The 24,863-nt window shown below is 42.7% G+C and overlaps 1 protein-coding gene across 48 annotated transcripts in view; it reads right to left on the reverse strand.

Moving 5' to 3' along the window:
* Positions 1-24,863, reverse strand: part of PRRC2C (proline rich coiled-coil 2C) — a 123,021-nt gene that overhangs the window by 45,073 nt on the left and 53,085 nt on the right. For 27 of the 48 annotated variants that reach the window (XR_006273885.1, XR_006273887.1, XR_006273886.1 and 24 more), the window contains 5 exons: positions 24,314-24,399; positions 16,236-16,424; positions 13,391-13,642; positions 4,594-4,683; positions 2,468-2,569 (listed from right to left, as the gene is read on the reverse strand). Coding sequence is in view for 45 of the 48 variants with exons in the window: in XM_038412175.2 (XP_038268103.1) it covers positions 2,468-2,569; positions 4,594-4,683; positions 13,391-13,642; positions 16,236-16,424; positions 24,314-24,399 (719 nt within the window). In the remaining 3 variants the exon portion in view is untranslated. The remainder of the gene's footprint in view (positions 1-2,467; positions 2,570-4,593; positions 4,684-13,390; positions 13,643-16,235; positions 16,425-24,313; positions 24,400-24,863) is intronic. The other 21 variants (XM_043491217.1, XM_043491216.1, XM_043491223.1 and 18 more) reach the window with 2 other exon arrangements.

The raw sequence follows: 24,863 nt of genomic DNA on the forward strand, positions 1-24,863 counted from the left end.
GAGAGGGAGTGTGTTGGATAGTGGGGGCACGGAAGAGGCCTCTCACCTGTTGACTCCGAGTGGGCCTTAGCTCGCTCAAGTGCTCCAGGGTCCCAGCATTCAGAAGTCAATGAATGATTGCAGAGGAAGCAAAAGAAAACTTCCCTAAGAAAAAAGTTTTTCTCTGAGCAAGGACAGAAAAACAAAGGCAGATTCCTTGTCAAATGACTTGGTTATCCACTTAGAACCTTTAGATGTGACCCTGAAATTTAGAAGTATGGTAGGCAGGGAAATTTAAGAGGATTGTGGACTTCCCCTGCCAAAGAGACCTTGATCAGCAAAGGCCTGGCTAAGTTCTAACATGGCTGACCTGTCTTTGCAAAGGTGTCTCCCCAGAAGTCTTGGTTGATGTGAGCGAAGCAGAGATCCAAACAAGCCTTCCACTCAAAGTATCTTTCCCTGGCAGAGTGAGGCCCAGAGAAAGAAGCAATTGTGGCAGAGTTCCCCGCCCCCCATTTCTTGAGAGGAACTCCTTGCAGATGGAATGCTATGATAGGGGATGGAGGAACAAGAGAGAAACGACTGGAGCGTTATTCCATTCCAGAAGAAAAGCCTGGAAACTCTTGTTCCTCTAAGGGAGGAGGGTCGGAAGATAATGCTCACTGTTGCCCTCAATGCAGCTTTTAAAAGCAAGGATTACATTCAGTAGGATAGGAGAATAGCAGCAATGTTCTGTTTGGGTACCAGAGACTCTGGCATAAAGATGGTAGGGTCATGGTCAAGTCCTAGATCGCCTTGAAAAAGTATGAACTACCTTTGGTATTTGCAGGAAGAGATGCAAACCCTGAATGTCTGAGTAGTGGGCAGAATACCCAGGGGGGGTGGGGGAATAAAAAAATAAGCCTTCCCAAAATGTTGTAGACTCAGCACAGATTTTAGACAAAATTTCTCATAATACCTACTGTGGATATAGCTATCCTCTATCAAGTGTTTATTAGGACAATCAAATCAGCCTGGTACAGAAGTGCCCCAACAAAGTTAAAGGACAAGAAAATATACACAAAAGGAACTCAACACTCTGCTCAGCAGGCTAATGCTTAAAAGGTGTGAAACTGTCTCAGGATGGGTAATATTCCTACCTGTACCAAGTGCTCAGTGAATGAACTACTTATTTCCAGATGTTGTTCTATTAAGTTTAACATTTAAAGGTAACAATTTAAAAAAGTGCTTCCAGACACTAGAAAGTTAGATTGAAATGTAATGTATTATTTATCAAATTTTAACCAGCTAGTAGAATTTCCCTTGCTAGATTACTCTTCCTTCTCTATCACCTCCCCAAATTAAAACCACTCTTCTGTCCTCACTGATTTTTCCCCCTTAAAATAGACTAACATTTTTCCTGGTTGAGACACTTTAAACACACAAACAAAAAGAGGGGAGGATAATAAAGGAGAATTAACAGTAACTAGGGTTGAACCACTGGATTGTGCTATATGAAGACTATGAAAACTGGAAAGAAACTCATCTATCACAAAACCATTTCAGTTAGAAATTCTCACTGGGAGTTGCATGAAAATTCCTTGAAAGCCAGTTAGCTATGCATCCAACCCTGTTTCGAGTGAGTTCTAGTTTGGACAACATTGTGCCTTCTGAAAATTAGAGGAAGTTGCAATGCTTTTACTAGTTCAGTGTATAAAAGCACTATTACATAGTGCATCTATGACACTGGAAAGGACAGACCCTCCTAAAAATGCTGTAGCCAAAGGACAGAGACCAGTTTAATAATGTTAGTGAGTTATAGAATACACAATCCAAACCCTCCCAACATCAGACTACATACATGCCATAGAACAATTGCTCTCACATACTTGCTCCACACTACACAATAAAGGAGCATGAAATGTCAACCACCACAAGTATAGCAAAGCACTTTTGTACTAGTTTATATGAGACAATAGCTGTTGACATAAAATAACTTACTGCCAACCTACTTTTCATTATTTACTACTCCAATCATCTAACTGTACAAGTCACACATCACTAATCAAAAGGAAAAAGAGCCAAGAAATTCAAATACTGCTTGCTGAAGTTAATGCACTACTCAGTTTTTAAAAACCTGTACAACCATCAATCTGTAACCAGCTTGTTTTAAACAGACCTATCCACCAATACGTCAAAATATGACAGGTTTCTGTCATGAGCAGCATGCCACAATATTTACACTCTTACATGTGCCTCCCTAGAATTAACTCTCAGGGTAGTGGGAGTCAAGATTGAGGCCAAGTGTTAATGCAAAATGGGGTTAAAGAGATTTATAATTGAATGCATCCCCTTTGATACACCCTTTTGTTTCAGCCATCTGTTTATATGCAAAAGCAGTTCAGAAGAGGAAACAAAGGAAGGCTCTAAAAAGGTTCACCAGCAAGTTCTCCATTATCTTTTTCCCTTGCATGCAAGAAAATGACCCTTAGAGGGATGTGGTACATACCTTGAGGGTGAGGTCCACGGTAGCGGGAGAAACTGGAGTTAGGCTGGAGCTCTGTTGTAGAGTCTCCCTCCTAGGGAGGGGAAGGGTGTGGGGCAGGGGCACCTGAAAGGCAGGCAACACACATCACATTCTAACTAAGTCTACTACAAAAGCCCCTTAAGAGCAAAAGCTCAAGCAGTGCTAATAAATTAAATTTTCTTCGAGGCTTGAGCTTTTGGCAGGGATGTTTTGACAAACTAGGATGAAAATTTGGAGGGGAAAGGTCATTTAGTATGTGTTCATGTAATACTGGTCATCTCTGAGAGTGACTGCAGGCTTATTTGTCCATGCACCAATGTTTTCTGTATAGTCGTGTGATTTAGCAATTTGGGAATTTAGCCCAAAATGTATTTTTAGTTCAGTGGGGTACAAAATTCTTCCCAAATCAAGCCTGGCACTATTAGGATGCAAACTCAGATGCAACTTCTACCAAAAACAAAACAAAACAAAAAAAACAAAACAAAAACCACAACATCCCACAACCTATGTTCTTCAAAAGGTCACAGGACCACAAAATAAGCAAAACTATACCTGGTAACTAATGCTTGCATATGGCTATTTCTAGTTTCCTAGCTCTCTTTCAATAGGACTCTCATACAAAGGCCAAGTTTAGGAGAAAGAATGCAAATTTGACAAAATGCAATCAATTGTTGCACAAGAAAAAGCTAATGATGGATTTACTCACCGTCCTAAACGCAAGATCTGAGAAAATGTTGCTATAATCCCCCTATAGTAATAGTCTCTTACTCCTATCTATCACCAACTCTTAGTTTAGGCACAGAGCATACAGACCAGCCACTAAGGTGACCAGACAGCAAGTGTGAAAAATTGGGATGGGGGTAATAGGAGCCTATATAAGAAAAAGACCCAAAAATCAGGACTGTGTCTATAAAATCCGGACCTCTGGTCACCCTAGCTGCCACAGAATGAGATTAATCTCAAAATACATGTACTGAAACTTTCAAACTAGACAAAAGCACAAATCTGTTGTTGCTCGGAGACCATATTTCCTATGTGTGGATCCAACTCTACCAGGCAACAAGGCAATAAACCAAAATCAGCAGGACCAAGGAATTACAAGACAAAATATTGTACTTTGCCTAGGATTTGAGTCTACCACTAACAAACAGCACAAAAAACGTCACAGCATTTGAAAGGAAGAGGTGCGCAGGAGTAGCTACAAACAACATTGCCACAAAAATGCATTAAGGATGTTGCTATCACTAAATCCATTTAATAGGAATACATTGTTTTAAATTGTATGCTCTCTTGGGAGAGATGTAGGAGTAGGACCTGTCTCAATTCCCCCAAATCCATTCAACTATGAGCTAGTTATATTTGCATTGTTCAAACTAATAGAATCACAAGGTCTAGGTTCCTACTCTGACAGAGACCCACCAAGTTCAAGACATATTTGAAGTCACTATGAGTCATGCACTATTTGGTACTCTCTCTCACCATGTAAGAAAAACTAATACATACAACAAATCCACAAAGCCAGTATTGCTGGCTTTGTGAGAAGTACTTCAAGCATTATGATTGAATTCTGCTGTCTACTTTAAACACTCCACTAAATTGGTTCCCTCACATTTGATAGCCACAATTAGTTTCAGGATCCAGATCAAAATAATTCTTTAAAAACAAGTCTTTTGGGGACTTCCCTTAGCTTATCTTACAGACTCCACCTCTAACTACTAGTACAGGCCTCTTCTTTCCCTTAGTCTCACAAATGCTGTTGAGGGTAACTTCTCTGTAATTCCTGCTATCTGAAACAGTCTTCCTGAATCTTGACACCATCTCTTTTCAAGTATCCTCTAAAAATATCTTTACCTTACATAGGCTTCCAAATTTTTCGTCGTTTTAAAAACAAGAAACACCATGAAACACACAAAGGACTCAGAGACAGACACTAACCAAACTGAAGTTATTTTTTACAGTGGAATTACACAATGAACACCTGGTTAACATAATGGAAACCTCACTAATAGCTAACTGAATGTAACATTGTGTGCTTTTAAAAAAGGAAGACAAGAGTATAAATACATTTTCCCTGTTCTAGGTCAAGAGATTCTCTACAATAGACTTACATTAGTCACCAAAGCCTCCTCCATTTTTGTACTGCTAGCAGCCACAGTGTTAGGATGAGAAGAAGGTGTAGTGTAGTCTGTCACAGACTCCTGTGAAGAAAAATAAGTCCATTAAAACGAACCCCCTATCTAAACTAGGTTTTCTAGTCTCAGGTGTAGTCTTTTCAGAGAGTGGTTTGACTATCTTTTACATAGAAGCAGTTCACCAAGCAGTATGATGACAATTTCATCACACCTATTAATTTATTTTCTTAGAAGGCATGTCCAGCAATTCTCACTGCTGAGTTACTTTGCACTAGAAGAATTTGTGGAAGATTTCAGCTCTGTCAGAGGCAACATATCCCAGGAAAGCCTTGCCTTTAATCATGTATGCGGTCCAGATGATAGCTTTTCGAAGCTAAATACAACTTTTAATGGCTTTTAATATTTGGCACATGGCTATAAAACACAGAAGAAAACAGTATAAAAATAAGATCAGATGTTTCTTAGGTAAGCATATGAAAGATAAGGCTCTCCAGATTAAAAAAAGAATGGGGGGGATGAATATGCACTTCTCTAAAGAGCTGAGACTTATCTTTTCTGAAAAGATGAACAGATGGAGAAATCAAAGTGCACATAAGAAATTTCACTGGTGGCAATGGCCAGTGAAAAACTGAGCTGGAAATGGCAAGATCTTATCAAGTTTTAAAAAGGTAACTAAGAAGTCAACTCAAAGTAAAAATGAAGAATTTTTACTAGCTCATCACAGGATGGAAAACTCCTTGCACTAGTTCCTGAAGTCATATTAAAATTCTTGTATGAGCATTCAAAGCCAATTCTTGGGAATACAAAGACAGGTTTTATGCCCTCTTCCAAACAGCATTTCTGTCTCCATGATTCCTTTTCTAAAGCTATACTACCATGCTTAGTGCAACTAGATAGAGTTGTAGAATTAGTCCTTGCAAAAGGATGTTGGGTCTGGTTTAGAACCTAAAGGAAGACCAAATTGCCATTTCTAGGTCTGCTAATTACTATGTGAGATTAACTTTTTAAAAACACCTCGCGTTCAGAAATATTGGGAAAAGGTATAAAGATGATCCTTGGCCCAATACTAGGGGGGAGACAGTCAACGGCTATTGTTTGGATTCCTTCTGGAAACTACCTTTTATGATTTTTCCATGGATGAGACAAGCTCCCCCTTGGATTTTTCTGCACTGGAAAGTGATTTCATGGAACAGATGAGGATGAAAAGTTCCAGTCTTCCTTATCCAGGATCATTCTGCTGTGCTCATCTGCCCTCCTATTTAGGTTTCCCTGCACTAAGATCCAAGGTTCACTTTTAACTGAACTAGCTGCTGCCGGGGATTACCAGGATACTGTACATACATCCCCCTTTGTTCAAGAAAGTCATTGTCCTTAATCCTCATTAGGTGATGACTTCCAGCAGAAACATTTTCAGGGAACAAGCTAGGTATGTTGCTTGATATTGCTCTGAAATTCCTGCTCTGTGTTCTCTGTACTGATATTGGCTTCCAATGGGGTCTCTCCATTGAGTTAGTATCCACTGCCACCACTCCCTGCTAGGGCTGGTGAAGAGAAATAACTTGAATAATACGGTTCAGTTCTTGTCCTCCTCTGGTTGTCAAAGTACATGGAATACATACTTCTGACCACACTCTTCCAAGTACGATCTCAGGATGCAGTAGTCACTGGAGTGGTCACTTGTGGAACCTAATCCGAAGATCCTAGCAGCCTGAACAGAGTGATGTTCTAGCAGGCACTGTAAAGTTAGATACTTTAGATGTCTGCATCTTTTAGAAGTTACTTTGGTTTTAAGAGCCTGCACCAGGCTTCTCATTATCTTCACTCTTACAGGGCTGAACATTGTTTGGGACAAGACTGAAACGAGTTGACTTAAAGAATTTCACTAGCAGGGTTGCTGTATTTGCCACTTATTAAGTTACAGGTCTTTATGAATTTATGAGGCCTGATTCTTCATATTATGCAAGTGTAATTACACTGAATTAGTAACAGTGAAGGATCAAGCCCATTGCCTGCCTATGAAAACAAGTGTATACTCACTGCATTCTCAAGGCTGTGATAGTCACTACCAAGATATTGATTAAACCCCCAAGAAGTCATCAGCACAACCAAAGGAAGGGTCTCTTGACAAGATGTTCTTATTTCAGAAAGAAACTTGAGGAACTTCATCAGGAATGGTGCAAATCAGAATGTGAAAGTACATGGTCACTAAATCAATGAACGTCAATCTGCCACAGAGATAGCAGACAGAACTGACAGTAGATGCTTTACATTTAAACTTCTTCCTCGTGAAGCTGTTGAGGCATTTAAAACCTAGGATTTCTATCAACCAACAATTCTTTGGGATTATAAATAAAATTGCACATATGCTTGAATTTGATAATCAAATATATTTAAATAACTCAATGGATGTTAAGTGATGGATAGCCTTCAGGATGTTGGCCAAAATCCTAGAATACCAATCAAGTGCCTTAACTACAAGAAGCATTCCACAAACTGTGTGTTTAGGCAACACCCGTCTTGTTGGAAGAATTCTTTTACTGAACTAAAAATTAAAGGCTGCTAGAAACGCAAGGTGGGTGAGGTGAAGTATTTTATTAGACCAACTTGTGATTGTGAAAAAAAGACAAGCTTTCGAGCTACACAGAGCTCTTCAGGTCTGGTCTGTGAAAGGTACTCATTCATAGATAAATACCAGTGGAACACATGGTTTAGCATAAATAGCTAGCATATTGTAAAAGACAATTTAAGGTGAAGTGGCCAGTTAACACTTCAGCAGTCAGGACAAAAAATGGAGGTTAGTGGGCTAGATTGCTGTAATGAGCCATAAATCCAGTGTCTTTATTAAAACCATGATTTTGACTGTCTAGCAAAGTTATGAATTTAAGCTTCCAGGCTTGTCTTCTGAAGGTTTTATTTTGAGGTTCCCTTTGAGGAAGGAGACAGAGATGGAGTGACAACTGGAGCCGGAATATGGAATAGCAGCAGCTGTGAAACTGACACAAATGTCAATTTCACTGCTGGTAGGCTCCCTGTCCTGGAGATGGGAGCCTACTAGCGCCAAGAATCCTGCTTGCAGATGTGACTTCCAGGGCTGCTGCTGCAGTGTGGAGACCATGGCAGCCCCCAGAATCCTGGCTCCAGCTGGGCACTCGCAGACCGGCTACTGTGTTGCAGGGAACCTGCCAGCCTATACTCCAGCTGTGAGCCCTGTGCTGGGCTGACAGCTTGGGTTGTCAGCCTCGGGTCGGGGGTTCCAGCTGTGCGCCCCAGGGTAGCGGGGCTCTAGCTGTCAGTGCCCCACTTCAGTCAGTGGAAGCACTCCAGGTGAGGACATGCACAAATGACAGAAGAGCATAGTGTGGATGTGAAACACTGCTTTAATTACTGCAGATGGCTGTACCTGGACTTAAGTCAACTTAATTTAGTAGGTTTCAGAGAAGCAGCCATGTTAGTCTGTATTCTCAAAAAGAAAAGCAGTACTTGTGGCACCTTAGAGACTAACAAATTAGAGCATAAGCTTTCGTGAGCTACAGCTCACTGCATCGGATGCAGTGAGCTGTAGCTCACGAAAGCTTATGCTCTAATAAATTTGTTAGTCTCTAAGGTGCCACAAGTACTCCTTTTCTTTTTGCGAATACAGACTAACACGGCTGCTGCTCTGAAACCTGTAAGGAGAGTGATCATTTAAGATAAGCCATGGGGGGGGGGGGGGGGAGGAGGAGGAAAACCTTTCATGGTGACAAGCAAGGTAGGCTAATTCCAGCAGTTAACAAGAATATCAGAGGAACAGTGGGGGGGTGGGGTGGGGGGGAGAAATAACATGGGGAAATAGTTTTACTTAGTGTAATGACTCATCCATTCCCAGTCTCTATTCAAGCCTAAGTTAATTGTATCCAGTTTGCAAATTAATTCCAATTCAGCAGTCTCTCGTTGGAGTCTGTTTTTGAAGCTTTTTTGTTGAAGGATAGCCACTCTTAGGTCTGTAATCGAGTGACCAGAGAGATTGAAATGTTCTCCAACTGGTTTTTGAAATTATAATTCTTGACGTCTGATTTGTGTCCATTCTTTTACGTAGAGACTGTCCAGTTTAATTTAGTAGTGCAGCCAAGCCCTAACCCACTAACTCCACTTTTTGTCCTGCAGAGGTGCTAACAGGTCACTTCACCTTAAATGGTCTTTTACAATGTGTTAACTATTTACACTAAACCATCTGTTCCACCTTTTATTTAGCTACAATTAAGGTTACATTTATGTCACAGAAGTCACAGAACCATTCCAGAGATCTCCCTGAGAGTCTCTGCTTCAGCCCCAAGGGTTGCAGGACTCTGGAGCTGGCAGCCAGCGGGGCCCTGGCAGGGTTCCAGTGACAGGCAACAGCAGCGACAAGAAGCCCTTTGCAAAGTTCCAGCGAAAGTGACAGACTCCTGAGGGGGCCCTTCTCAGGTTTCCAGCAATGGGCGACCGCCTTGCGGGGGGAGGGAGAATACCTTGGGTGAGCGGCTGGGGGGTCCCGTTTTCTCTTTGGAATATATGGTCATCCTGAAGCTTCCAGCTGCCACAGTGATGGGGGAAACCATGGAGCTGCAGCAGCAAGTGTAACAGACAGGTCATGGATTCTGTGTATTTTTGTTCATTACCTGTGACATGTCCATGACTTACTAAAAATAACCATGACAAAATCTTAGCCTTAGCTATGATGACACAGAGTACCTTCTCAAAATCCAAAGAAGCTGTGCAGCTCAAAAGGTGGTCTCTTTCACCAACAGAAGTTGGTCCAATAAAATATATTATCTCACCCACCTTGTCTCTTTAATATCCTGGGACCAACAAGGTTACAACACTAAAAGCAAAGTTTAAAAGTTGTCTTTGAAACTAAAAAAATACTTCCTCTTGGCTCTACTTGACTGTCTTAGCCTTTTGTAGTTCAAGGATGTTATTTATTTATTTTTATTTTATTATTTTTTTTTATTTATTTTTATTTTATTTTATTTATTTATTTATTAATTTATTAAAATAATTTTACTTTATTAATATTATACTGAAGAAACCAATAAAATAATTTCTATTTATCTAAATAAAATTCCAAAGCAGTATCAAGAAAAAAATGAGAAGTATACTTGTAAGCTTTCTTTTAACTTGTATGGGCAATCAGAAGTTGAAACAGAGGGGTCAAGTTTCCCAGCTACCCCAAGTTGCCTAAAAGGAGGAGAATGTTGTACGAAGCTGAGATGAATCTAGAAGACGAGAGACAGAGAAGAGTTGGCATTGAGAAGAGAACTTGCAGTGAAGGAAAAGGCTGGTTTAAAGCTACATTCTGTATTATCTGAAATGAAGTTTGATTTGTTTCTAGATTGAGGTGGGAGGATGCTCATCCATTTTAGGCTGCAAATGAAGCAATTTCCCAGGTCCATTGGGACATTTTAGCTTCTTTTAAAGAACCAGCTTCCATTAACTACAAGTCAGTACCAGGTGGATTCCATTACTTTCAAAACTGGTAGGACTGATTTTGTTGACTGTACCTATGAATTGCAAGATGTGGTTTACATACCATTTTATTGATTTCTGGGGGAGGTGGAGAGGCCAGTGTGGTTTGTTTATTTAGATTTAGAAGACAGCAAGAGTTGTCTCACCATAGAAACATAAAACTGTTGAAACAAATGAGATGCAGCAGCAACTCCATAATCTCCTCATAATATATGGATCATCATCATGCTGACATTTTCTATATTTATAATGTAAAGAGCATGACTAAACATGGGTGCTCTCATGAAGCTTTTTTTGAATGGGTGAAGTACTCTGCTCTGTGGTTCTGGACTAGCAGACAAGGTACACTTGACTGTTGCAACCTGACAGAGGGAAAACTCACCATCCTCTTACATGAGCAGTAGGCTTTTTTTATCATTATTAAAGAGACTGCTCACTGTGTTTAGTTTAAAAACTTTAAAATCACTTGTTTGAAAATTATTTACTTTTAATGCTATCTAAAATTAATACAACAGAATAGAGGAAAACTTTCCCCCTATTTTTCATTTGGTTATACTTGTGCATTTTAGAGAACTGTATAGCCAACATCTGTTTTTCCTTGTACAGTCCGTTTCACTTTGTCTGACTAGGTCCTCCAAGGAATAAGGAGAGAAAAACATTTTAAAGATACAAAAATGTGGCTGGAAAACAAAGCTGGCAGAGGAACTTAGGGACAGGCATGATTACCTAAAACTACTTTAAAAACTAGATTTGAAGTTGATGGCGCCACTACCTCAAAGGTGACCTGCAGAGATTTGTGTTTTGCTTTGGTAAAGTTTTAAAAAAGCTTGAAAGTTTCTCTTCTAAATATAGTTTTCCTGCTTGGTTTTATACTCAAAATTTAAGATTTGTCTACCTGTTTTTCATGGAGGACGACAATGGGTGACTGGAGAACACGATTATGACATCACAGTAATGAGTGAAATTTGAACTGAGAGGGCAAGGAATATTTAGGTAAACTGTTGAAAACACCGTTTTGTTAACACCTATTTAACTCAAACAGCTGGGAGAAAAGATCTGTGTGAGCATTTCAGCTAAGGGCTGGGATAGCTCCCATTTCAGCACTCTGGTTCTTTAAGCTTCCTGCAGACACCAGACTTGATACTCCGATAGCTTCAACTTACGTTTAAAAAAACTTAAAAGAACAATCCCACCCTTTCAAGTCTTCTTTATACTTAATAAAGGAGCCAAAATATCACAAAAGCCAATTTCTCCCTTTGTGGGTTGCCTGTAACTTCTTGGGATTAGGGAGAGGACAAAAGGATGTCAACGTATGCTGCTAGTGCCACTATCCATGGCCTTGCTTTTGGGTAGTCAGCTGAGGCATCTTTCCCATTCTGAATGCTTCCTGGGAAGAGTCAGGCAAAGATGATTATGTTCTCTTTATCCTGAGAGGCCTCAATGGGATGCTCTAGTCCTAGAACAAGAGGTTACAAAAAACCCACTGGACTCTGATAATAAAGGAACTAGGCCCAAGCCAAGATTTATATATAAAGTAAGATGCAGTCATGGTCTCCTGAGCCAGTCACCAAAAATACTACTTCAGCACCTCAGAGGTTACACTTTTCATCTTACCAGTTTTTGGTGGGCTTAAGCCATTTAAGTCTGCTGGTTCAGGGAAGCCAATACACAGATACAGACAAGATTAAAAACTGCAGCACCCACTATTTACTCAAACTCACCAACACATCTTAAAACAAACTTTCCACTGCTGGCAACAGGAGAAACATTCTTTAGGCTAGAACAGAGATTTCAGAGACTACCTCTTCTCCATGGCAGAGGTTATGTACCACCCCTCATGTCTCTCAAGGGTGAACCTTTCCAAGGATGTGCAGCCTCCAATAACCGCTCTGCAGATTTCTTCCAGTTCACTGGAGAGCATGTGGCAACTCAGCTTGAAGGATCACAGATATGCTCTTAGCTTTTTTTAAGTTAGTTTGGCTAACTTAGAATTATTTAAACATTCTTGGAGTCAGAATGGTCCCTTCTGACCTTAGTATCTATGAATCTATGAGTCACTAGTATCTCAGATTCCTCAACCTATCAAGTACAATGTCACTGCTAGCAACAGAGCAATACTTCTTGCTCAAGATTGACTATCTGCAGGCAACAGACAGAACATTACAAACTGGAAGTCCCGAGTCATTAAATTGTCTTGCCAGCAGGTGGTATGTGCCCACCTGCTACTGAAACAACCACCAGTTCCTATTTAAAATGTCCACTTCCCCATCTCCAGTTGATAGATAAAAAGCTTAATTTCTGCAGTCGCATTCTCAATCTTTGTGCTCAATCTTGCACCAGCTGTGTGCTGGGCTAGTTCTTTGGTGTAAATTCAAATAATCTGTAGGCCGCTTTGAAGTTATACTGGATTCAATAGACCCCAGAGGAGCTATCACAACAGCAGAGGATCACTGGAAAGCCTTGGTTATTCCTACCCCTCCCCCCAATTTTGTGCTGTCAGTACAGAACTAAGAATCAGGTCTGAAAGCAAGCAAAGCAGAGGTCTTCCTGTTAAGTGTTATTACAAAAGGTCTCCATAAAATCAGAGAAAATCTGCAGAGAACGTACAGTGACGCTTAAGTGTCTTCAACATGTTCCACAGCAGTTTTCAAAAGAATTGAAGTCTCATTGAAACTCAATAGGATTTGGACATCTAAATTCTTTACGTGCTTTTGAAAATGTTTCCATACTAAAGCTTATCTTGAAGCTTGTTTCCTTTGCTGTGGTATTCAAACTTGCAAATTGAGTCTCCCTCCAACATTTTGCTACAGCTCTCTGATGATGGCGGACCACATTGCTCTTGTGCAACTTGGATACACTCAGTGCCCGATTTGAAGTTTAAGGCTTCTGCCTACTCCAACCTCTTTGGTGCTATTCCCCACAGACCAGAACTTAGGGCTCAGGGCACAGACTTATTTTCTATAGCTTAGTGAGCACTTGTAATCTCTCATGAGGCAGTGTAACAGTTTAGAACACGTCAACCCCAGTCACATACAGGGCACATGATCCATAGCAGTGTTCTATTTTTAAATATTACTTCCTGAGAACAACTACAGGCAAATGGTCTAACTTTTCAACTCCAATGTTTTGTAAGTTCTTCTATGTAATATTGAATGATTTCATCAGCAGGCAAGTAAATGTCATAGCTGATTCAGATATTAAATGCCAATAATGGGTTACAGTTAATGAAATCTCTCTTTTACACACATTGTTCAGTAATGTTCAAGAAATGTGCCACTTTTTGTCTTACCTTTGCATTTGTTCCAAACTCTGGAGCAGAGACAGAGATAATTGTTCCTATTTCAGTACTCAGTTCATTTGCGGCTTTGGTTTCTTTTGTCGAAACAGGGTCTGGACTCCTGACAGTGGTGGGACTGGGCTTCTCCTGTCCCTCGGGCTCTCCCTGCTGGGCATCCTTCACCTTTCTGTTCTTTAGCGAACGCTCTTTCCCAATAGGACCAGGTTTATATTCTTTGTTTTCTACTGGACTCAAGTCTGGAAGCTAAATTAGCGTTTTAACTTGTCAGTGTTGGCTGTTTAGTCAAAACATTTTGTTGACATCTACCAAGACTCAAAAGTCTGTGACTGTTCCTTGAGGGTGTAAACAGTATGTCTGGGGTTTTTTTTTGTTTTAAATAAAAGGAAGGTTAGTCTAGTTAGATACGTTAATCTGGCACCAGATGAGTATCACCTAAATCACCACCAGATGAGTATCACATGTCACTTAAAAGCACTAATTATCAGCAGGAAGCCAAAGATCTAAGCAGAGCTACTATGAGTGCTATATTAAATGGCATAGTATTAAATAATCAGTCTAAAGATTAAAAGTGATCTGCAAAGAAGAAAAAATTGCACTAGTGAACTTTAAAATATACTGTCTAAAGAGAGCCCAAAAGGTTTTTTCTAGCAATGTTGAACAGATTTTTTTAGCTTTAGTAATATCAGGAATATTGAGTCTTCTGTTTTTGCTGGAGCCCTAGAAAACTGGAGGTGGAGGGTTCTCAGCCCTAACTTGAAGAGACACTGGGGTATGGATGTTTGCCAGACATTTCCTCCACAGTTTTGTTTGCACTAAAAGAGTTTTAAACAAACTCAAATTTGCAAGTGTTTCCCTGTCTTCTTTTGCGGGAGTGGTGGCTGCGATGGTATATGGCTATATTATCAATGTTTTTAAATGTAAAGCTGATTTCTGTATAACTGTGTGGAGGGAGAGCGCTGAGGGGCTTCTGGGAGTCTGTGGCCACAAAGGAAGAAAAAGTTTAATACCATGCCATGCCACTCAGAAGATACTCCCTTCTTAATAGATGGTGACACCACTAGAGGGTAGACTGCTTGAAGCAGTTCAGTGGCTATGACTGTGAGGCAGCAGGAGCAGCATAATGTCTCTTTAAAGCTACTGGGCTAGGGTAGGCAGAGCAGCCCTCAATGCATTAATGGAGGCTAAGGGTGGGCAGGGGAGAGACTGGCAGTTTCTCCCCCACCACAAGTACTTCATGGCAAGGAATGAGGAGGTTAATTGCTCCAGAGACAAGTAAAGGAGACCCTTCTTTACATGTCTGCCTGCTGGGGAAGCCCCTAAATGGAGACAAAGACAACTCCTACCCAGAGAGTTTGCACCTGTAGGGCTCAAAAGCTGTTGAGAAAGGAGGGGGAAATGTATTGGCTAGAGTGGCCACTTAGTTCTGCCTCACCCTTCCTCTCCTCTCCCATCCCATCCCATCCACGAGCACAGTATATTGCAGTATAGTTAAAGCAGTACAACCTTCTAGTGAAGAGAAGTCCTAAACATTTGAGACTTAACTAAAAACTTTGGGTTTAATTTTACTGAAAAATCTCTTCCCCTTCAATAGCTCACTTAATTCTCTTGTCTTACGAGGTTATAGTCCTACCAGCAAAAACAAAGTAGATAAGACCCGATATTTGTAACGTAGAAACAAGCAGAAAAAAAACAGACTCTCTACCTATACAATCTGTATACGTGATAAAAACAATATGGCATTTTTTACCTTTGCAGATCACCTTTACGTAATTCCAATACAAGTGATTTGACACACATACAGTATACACGTGTTCTTAATGCAAGACTGAGTTCAGTTATATTTTATAAGGTTGTTGATTACTAATGTATTTTCATCAAGTCAATTATATGAACCTTTAGTATGAGTAGTCCTCTGCTGCTATTAACATTAATTATGCAAATGTCACTGGATTACAGGCTATCTGGTCAGTGTAACGGTTATCAAAACTATGCTGGCTCTTTAACAAGTAGATGCACTCTTATGACCTTCAATTTTCTAAGTCATGATGGGGTAAGTAACCAATTTGTCTTCAGAAAAAAACCTAACGGGTTCCCAGTAGACAAGTGTACTGGGACCACTGCTGGGACTCAGGCAACAGGAAGAGGACCTGGGAACTCAGGGCTGGGGTCAGTACCTTAACCATCAACTTATTCCAAAACACTGGAGAGGGCTGCTGCAGTGTGAGAAACCAGTGTTCTTCCCCTATCCCCCAACTTTTCCTGTCCCCCTATTTCCTACAAGCCTGTGTATTTGACGGTGAGGAAGAGAGGTCAGGACCCGTTTGGTTAGCAGACAATCCAGTCTGTCCTATACCATAGGAGTTTTCTCCTCCATCCCCTCTAGACTGCTAAATATTCCTGTGGGGACAAGCACTTTAGCATGCAACTAGCAAAGGAAGATCAGTTAGGGGCTCTAAACATGACCATATAAATAATATAATGTCTATACACAATTTTTAAAGGAAAACCAAGATAGGCTTTTTATTGTTATGAAAAAAAGTGATTTAAAGACATCCCCACTTTAAAAAAGTAGGTTTGGATGTTCTGAAGGAGGCTTAGATTGCTCAGACAGCATATATTTATACTTTAATCTTTCTACATAGCTGATTTGGTAACTGTGTAAACTGATGCACAGCATCTTCTCTAACACACAGTCTTATTTGGATCGTACCTGTAACAGTTCCTTTAATTTTTTTCAAGCCACAGTTCTGGTATTTTTCCTTTTGACTGGACTTCTCTGCCACCCAGGAGCCCAATATACAGGCTTCTACTGTTAAGTAAAGATCTTCTCCCTTACCTTTTGTGCTTTGATGGGTCCTGCCCGAGGCTGCTTCTGTCTTTGCTCTTTTGGTTCAGGTATTTTGTCAGTAGGCTTCTCTGAAAGCACAGGGCCAACTTCACTGTCACTACCACTAGAAGCTGGGGCTCCAAACTGAATGGTTTCTATTCCAAGCTCGACTCCACTTTCTTGTCCAGGTTTTGTTCCCTAGTTAAGGTATCAATAGCATACATTAAAACTTCAACAAATTCTCAACCAGAATGTTGCCTTAAAATAGGTTTTTACCTTGATTTTAATGTAATTATATACTTAAGCATACAAAAGTCAGGAAATGGAAGTTAAGCACATGAAAGGCTGGTTAAAATTTGATGCAACCCACATTATCCTTATTTTTAAAAACATTTTTAGTTCTCATTACTTGAGAATGCAAGACCAGAGCCAAATGTAAAAATAGCAGATTGAAGCTGGTTTTGAGGCAATATCTAGGTTTCTTCTAAGAAATATTTGCTTAGCTACTTGAATTTAATACTAAACAAGCATACACCGTTTCGTTAAAATTTTAATTCTCTTAGTATGTATCCTGTTGCTGGCATTAGGGAAAGTTGTAATGACAAACATTTTAGAGAAATTACGTAATTTTTTAAATTTACGAATACTTGTTGCAAAATGCATTTAACTTTACTTCTTTAAATTACACAATTAATTTAGTACATTAGTTTCCGTTTAAGAAGCTTTACAGATCACCTATGATGTACAGAAAGTAATCACCCTTCATGAATGCATGCGTCACAGCAGAAAAAAGTTTCTATGGTATATAACACCAATGAGAGATGTGTAGAAGCTTTCCTGAAGCTGCTCTATTAAAAGGGATGCTGTTGGTTTTAAAGTAGGTTTCAGAGTAGCAGCTGTGTTATCTGTACTTGCAAAAAGAAAAGGCACCTTAGAGACTAAAATTTATTTGAGCATAAGCTTTCGTGAGCTCACTTCATCGGATGTCAGATGTATGAATATTTTTGCTGACAACCTAAGATTACTGGAATAGATTTGATTAAATAAATTGAAAAGCTTCTTGCATTTGAAAATATCATGTGTATATTCACTTTCTGCTTTTTTCTGAGTGTCTCAGTCAACAGGAGAAAGAAAAAACATGTAAAAACAGGAGAATGTGGTTGAAAACCCATTAAAATTGGATGGACAAGAGGGGGCATATACCGCACCTTGACTACTTTCAACTGTTTTGAAGTTGAGTGTGTCTCTTTAAAACCAAGTTAATACTTAATTCAGCAAAAAGATTGAGAAGAGCTGTCTCATCTGCTGGAGCTGTTAAAGTCAGTCTATTTACAGACTTACTGTCTTATATTGCGATAGATATCTTGGACAAGTATCTAGAGAACTACAGGAAAGGTAGATATGCAATTTTCAGGAAGCATATTTATTGTCCCTTTTTTGGGAATATGAAAATATGGCTTATGGGTGAAAGAAACCTTAAAAGTATGACAATTTCAAGGGAATCTGTATGTTATCTTGCTGACTATGAGCCACAAACAAGTATGCATAGAGCAGCTAAACAAAATATTTTAAAGTGTTTTAATTCAAATTAAGCTTGCATTTAATTTTTTTTCTGAAAAATCACAGCTATATTTATCCAATTGCTAAGTTACAACTGGTAAATCTGAGGCTGTTGAACAAATTCAAGTCAAGTTAGCTACATTAGTTTCTGAGAGTTGAATCTTCAAGCATTTGCTAAACTAGAACTCCATAATCAAACTAACAAGTTAACTGCTGCAAGTTTAGAATTATAAAACTTAAATCAAACTATGAAGTTTACAAGTTTTTCTAATTACTACCATTATCTCAATAAGCATTTTTGCTGTAACTGCTCTCAGTAAGAAATTAGATAATGTCAGTAGCTGGCACTATCTATATTATTCAGTAATTACATCTAGCTAAAGAAAAACAATGCACAGTTTGAAAACACTGGATAATTGTGACACAATCCCCTTGGCAAAAGGTCCCCTGGTTCTTTGCAAACAACTCTTGTCTTAGACCTGATAACATTGCTTACAAGGTATTTTTCCATAAAGGTTAACATATAAGGTCTCTATTGAAAGCTTGCGACTTACTGATGTTCATAATCATGGCATGGTATATGCACAGATAATATCTGAGGAATAATGTAACTCTATTGAAGTTTATGCCCTTATGGTCTTAAGGTTAAAAGGAGTCACCTTGGAGTAATATTACTTGGTGACGGCCTATTCATGCAGGATTGGGTTACCACTCCTCCAAACTTAGCCAGTGATGTAATGAGAGGTTTAATGGTCTAATATTGCCCCATCATGGAACAGTCAATAGAAAACCATCATAGGCAACTACAAACAACCAAAACCACTTGGAGGTGAAAAAGCAACGTTGTAACAGACCGTGGATTGCCCTGCCTATGAATAAAGACAGAAGACTGAGTATAAGAGTGGGGAGAGGCACTTTGGATCCATTCACTGAGGAGACATCTTGAAGGGGGGGTGGGGGGGAAGAGAAGAGATTTTTCATGAAAGATTGCTTCTTGGAAGCCAGCCAGCTCTACAACAGATGGAACTTTTGGGGAGGAGGGGACCTATTTTATTAAATAGGAAAGTGTAGGTCCCAGTTCACATTTTATGATTTTGTTTTGTATTATAACTGTTTCCACCACTATCTTATTTCTAGTGAAATCTCTATTCTTTCTTAAATAAACCTTTTGTTTCATTATAAGTGTTCTATACAGTGCTCTTTGCAGTGGTTTAAGTAAAACTGGTAACTGGAGTACAGAGGATTTTTGTTGGTAACTGGTGTCAGGGTCTGGATATCACATGGGAGCACTTTAAGGAAACTTGGAGACTAGGGTGCACATGCTGTCAATCTGCAAGGAAAGGACAGGGCTGGCATAGCCTGGAGAGGAGAGGGCTGGTGGTGGTAGGGAACTAAACATTCAGTTACTACAAGACTCCCTCACTCTGGAGGCAGGGGGTAAAAAACGGTTACTCACCTTTGTAACTGTTCTTCGAGATATGTTGCTCATATCCATTCCAATTTAGGTGTGTGTGCCCGCGTGCACGGCCATCGGAGAATTTTTACCCTAGCAACATCTGGTGGGTCGGCTGCAGAGCCCCCTGGAGTGGCGCCTTCATATACCCCAGCCAATCTAGCGCCCTCTCAGTTCCTTCTTGCCGGCTACTCCGACGGAGGAGAAGGGGAGCGGGTTTGGAATGGATATGAGCAACACATCTTGAAGAATAGTTACAAAGGTGAGTAACCATTTTTTCTTCTTCGAGAGCTTGCTCATATCAATTCCAATGTAAGCAACTCCCAAGCCTTATCTAGGTGGTGGGATCGGAGTGAAGCAACATGGATCGTAGGACCACTCTACCAAACGCCACGTCGCCTCTTGCTTGATGGACAATGGCATAGTACGAAGCAAAAGTGTTTACTGAGGACCAAGTTACGGCTCTGCAGATCTCCTGGATCGACACCTGGGCCAAAAAAGCCACCGATGAGGCCTGGGCCCTTGTGGAGTGAACAGTGAGGGGTGGGGTTGATACACCAGCCAGATCATAGCAAGCACGGATACAGGACATGATCCATGAGGAGATCCGCTGAGATGAAACCAGGAGACCTTTCCTCTGGTCCGCCACCATGATGAAGAGTTGGATTGTCTTCCTGAACGGTTTTGTACACTCAATCTAGAAGGCAAGGACCCTACGGACAAAAAAGGAGTGCAGCCGCTATTCCTGGTGACTGGCGTGTGGTTTTGGATAAAAAAATCGGAAGAAGTATGTCCTGGTTGATATGGAAGCCTGATACAACCTTCGGAAGAAAGGCCAGATGAGGCCGAAGCTGCACTTTATCTTTATGAAAGATAGTGTAGGGTGGTTTGGAGGTAAGGGCTCTGAGCTCAGAGACATGCTGCGCTGACATGATAACAGGAAAGCTGTTTTCCAGGAGAGGTAGAGGAGGGAGCAGGTGGCCAGCAGCTCGAACGGGCCCCATGCATCTGGAGAGGACCAGGTTAAGATCCCATGCAGGGACTGGCTGTCGAAGCTGTGAGTAGAGGAGGTTCAGGCCCTTGACAATCCCATGGCTGGCAGGTTTCTCAAGACAGAGCGGCCATTCGCACCCGGGTGATAAACCGATAGAGCCACAAGGTGAACTCTGATGGAGCTCTCAACCTGGATGATAGACCGATGCCAGCCAGGCTTGTAACGGGCGGAGTCAAAATCTGGCATGCCTGGTTACATATGTGCAGGAAGCCATGTGGCTGACAAGACTCAAGCAACTTCTTGCTGGCGAGGTTGGGAAGCTCTGAAGGCTCCGAATGACGGCCACTATAGCTTGGAAACAAGCATCTGGCAGGAGGACTCGTGCCTGCAGAGAGTCCAGAACTGCCCCGATGAATTCTATTCTCTGGGTCGGTTCTAGTGTCAACTTCGCCACACTGAGAAGGAGGCCTAACTGAGGAAACGTGTCCTTGACCAAGCAGAAGTGGGACTGCACCTGTTCTTTGATGCATCCCTGAATAAGCCAGTTGTCGAGGTAAGGGTATACCTGCACCAGCCGACAATGAAGGAAGGCCGCCACGACCACCGTATATTTGGTGTAAACACTCAGGGAGCCATGGAGAGACTGAAGGGAAGGGCCGTGAACTGATAATGTTCGCAGCTGACCACAAAGCGGAGGAAGCGTCTGTGTGCCAGATGAATCGCTATGCGGAAATACGCGTCCTTCATGTTGAGGGCGCCGTACTAGTCTCCAGGAAAGGTATGACTGTGCCCAAGGAGACCATGCGGAATTTCAACTTTACCATGAACTTGTTGAGACCGCACAGTCCAGAATGGGCCTAAGCCCTCCCTTTGCCTTGTGGATTAGGAAATATCGGGAGTAAGACCCCTTAGCTCCCTCGGAACCTCCTCAATTACCCCCATGGCGAGGAGCACCTGAACCTCCTGAATAAGGAGTTGCTCGTGAGAAGGGTCCCTGAAGAGGGATGGGGAAGGAGGGTGGGAAGGAAAAAAATTGGAGAGAGTATCCCGCTTCCACTGTGCGGAGGACCCAGCAGTCTAGTTATGTGGGAGCAGGCACAGTGGAAGTGGGATAACGATTCAAGAAGGGTTGGGTAGGATCCTGAATGAGGTCCGGTACATCGTCTTCGAGCATCCCTTCAAAAGGTCTGTTTTGAGCCCGAAGGAGGCTTCGACGGGCCCTGGCCTTGTCCAGACTGGGGGTTGGAGGGCTTCCTCCTGCCATTACACCCCCATCTCCTATAAAAATCCTTTCTCAGAGGATAGAAGCATTGTTGTGGCTACTGGGGTTTGAATGGTTTCCGCTGGGTAGCCAGTGGATGCATGCTCAGGGACTTCATTATCGCCCATGAGTCCTTAAGTCCTTTGTAGCCTGGAATCAGTCTTGTCCGAAAACAGGCCCTCTCCATCAAAGGGGAGGTCCTGCAGAGTTTGCTGAAGCTTCAGTGGCAGGTTGGAGGCTTGCAGCCAGGAGATACGCCTCATCGCTATCCCCGAGGACAAAGTACACATGGCAGAATCCACAGCGTCCAGCGAGGCCTGCAACAAGGTCCATGCCACTGTTTTGCTCTCATCAACCAAGGCACCAAACTCCTCTCTGGACTCAGGAGGTACTAACTCCTTAAATTTCAGCATGGAGTTCCAGGAGTTAAAATTGTATTAGCTCAGGAGCGCCTGCTGATTAGCGATCCTGAGCTGAAGACCCTCCGAGGAATAAAATTTTGTGCCCAAACAGATCAAGGCGCTTGGTGTCCTATGATTTGGGAGCTAAGGCCTGCTGGCCATACCGTTCTCTCTCATTCACCGATGCTACCACTAGCGAACAAGGTTGTGGGTGGGTGAACAAATAATCATACCCTTTGAGGGGACAAAGTATTTGCACTCCACTCCCTTAGCAGTCGGTGGGACGGATGCAGGTGTTTGCCAGATTGTTCTGGTGGTGGATTGGATAGTCTGAATAAAGGGGTAGGACTACCCTTGATGGAGCTTCCGCTGACAGAATATCCACCACTGGGTCCTCCACCTCTACCACCTCCTCCGCTTGCAAATTCATATTACGGGCCAACCTGCGCAGGAGGTCCTGTTGGGCATGGAGGTCTATGGGAGGGGGACCCGAGACTGCAGTGCCTGCCACTGCCTCATCGGGTGAGGAGGCGGAGGCGCCCACAGGGGGGAGAGGGTCATTTAAGGCCTCTTGTGGAACTGAGCCCAGTTGTCCTGTGCCAGCAACCTCAGGGCCCAGAGCAGGAACCAGCGTTGGAGGTGGTCCCGTAGCAGGAATAGGAGCCACCACAGTCTCCATGACTCCTGGGGCGGGCCGAGTGGCGGCAGCTTCTGGCACTTGTGGCTTGGACGGGGCTGAGCGAGAAGCCCCAGACGGAGCACCCAGGGCCTGGTGGTACGCCCAGGGCATCCGGAACAGCCATTGGGTGGGCCCCTGCTCCTGCCAATACCCAGCCCGATTCCAGGTGGCTATGGTCCATACGGCGGCGGTCCGACAAGCGCGACCCTGCCTCCGATCCCAAGGAATGGGAAACGGAATGGGAAGGCCATGGTGGCGCCGGGTCATGCCAATGGGGCAATGGTGAATGGCGCCGCGACGCTGGGGAGTGGTGCCCGGACCCAGACCTGAGTCTAGATAATGAGCAGCATAGGGTCTGGGATCTGCTCCTCGACAGTGATTGGTGGGCAGAGCAGCACCGGGACCGGTGCCGGGAGTCGAAGCATTGCTGCAAGTATGACCGGCGCCACGAGAGAGAGCGGTGTCAGGACTGCGAGTGGCATCGGGAGTGGGAACAGTGCAGAGAACGAGATAGGTGGTGTGGCTCGACTGACGGTGCGGACGGGTAGATCAGGGCCAGCTTGCCTCGGGATGGTGCTGCATGTGCAGGTACCAGTGCCTTGGCATGAGGCTGAGGGGATGCTGATGCCGTCATGGCAATAAGGTCCCTTGCAGCGTCAAAGGTATCCAGGATGGACAGCAACTGGACCTCAAAAACGCTGCGTACTGGGGAGTCCAAGGGCATCGGACTCAATGGCTCTCCTCCCGGGGCCGGTGTCAACGGTGCCAAAGCCGTAGACTGGGACGCACCTCCAGAGCCGGTTCCAAGGAAGCTGGCCTCTTTGGAGGTGGGCCAGCCTCTTCCAGTTTCTGGTGCCGCTTCTGGACAGGAGAGCGGGACCAGTGCCAGGCCGATGATATCGGCTGCAGTGCCAGGGAGTGCCGGTGCCACGGGTCTCGGTCATAGTCCAACTGCGGTGCTGCTCCTACTGCTGCTGCCGGAGCGCTGCGCACCAAGGTGCTTGGTGCCAGATCTTGGCACACCGCAGGAGGCTGAGGGCTAAGAGCTGCCCCCATAAGGAGCTTTCTCAGACAAAAGTCCCGCTCTTTCTTGGTCCAGGGGTGAAAACCCTTGCAGATCCTGCACTTTTCTGCTTAATGAGACTTACCCAGACACTTCAGGCAATAGTCGTGGGGGTCACCTGTTGGCATGGGCTTAGAGCAGGAACCGCAGGGCTTGAATCCCGGAGCTTTGGGCATGAGTCCATTAGAAAATCTGGAAGGAGGGGAAACCCTGCAACCCACTAATACTAACTACAACTATAACTATGAACTACTATATATAAACTATCAACTATGAACGGTTACAAACTAGAAACTGCAAGTGCTAGGGAGAGTGGAGACCAGCAAAGCAGAACTCCACAGTTCCAATGACCGTCACAGGTGGTAAAAAGGAACTGAGGGGGCACTGGGTCAGCTGGCGTATATATCGAGCATCATGAAGGCGCCACTCCAGGGGGCTCCACAGCCGACCCACCGAGTGTGGTAGGATAAAATTTCTCTGACAGCTGTACACACAGTGTGAGTGCACACCTAAATTGGAATCAATATAAGCAAGCACTCGAAGAAGAACAAGGCGACTCCCAGTCCTGGGTACTTTGCGAAACATCACAATAATCGTATTTCATTTGTACCACCACCTGCAAGACAAATTGCGTGATCTTCAAAATGTTCTTGATTCTTTTTAGTTTTACTCTTACCTCTGGAGATGTAGCCGATCCAAATGATGTCAAAGGCTTATTCCACGCACTGACTGAAGGGGGTTGTGGTGGACTAATGGGTCCCACTAAAAGTCCAGAGAATACAGTGGAGTCAAAACCACAATTAATCCATGGTTATTTAGATTCATAAGTACAAAACTGAATGGACAATGACACTTCAGCTACTTGATTTCACAGCATGTTTGATTCTAGAACTCCATGTCAGCTTTTAACAGTAAGTCCCTTATTAAGTCAACCGTGATTGCCCTAATTAGCATATTTGGAAACGTGCACAAATTTGACAAAGAAGCCCAGGTTTGAGATCAATGGCAGTTGCTTATATACTGGGGATAGAGAATGTGGCGACAGCAGCAAAGAAGTTACGCAACATTTTATAGAAGAGCTCTCTCATCTCAGGGAACCTTGGAGACTATGGCTCAGCAGTCTTGCAGAACATTTCATAGCAGCATATTCTCTGTGCCATATGAGAACTATACCTGCAAGCCAGGATGTTTGAGACCTCCAGAAAAATCTCTCACCAACCCAAACG

The sequence above is a fragment of the Dermochelys coriacea genome, chromosome 8 (genome assembly GCF_009764565.3).
Source record: "Dermochelys coriacea isolate rDerCor1 chromosome 8, rDerCor1.pri.v4, whole genome shotgun sequence".
Taxonomy (NCBI): domain Eukaryota; kingdom Metazoa; phylum Chordata; order Testudines; family Dermochelyidae; genus Dermochelys; species Dermochelys coriacea.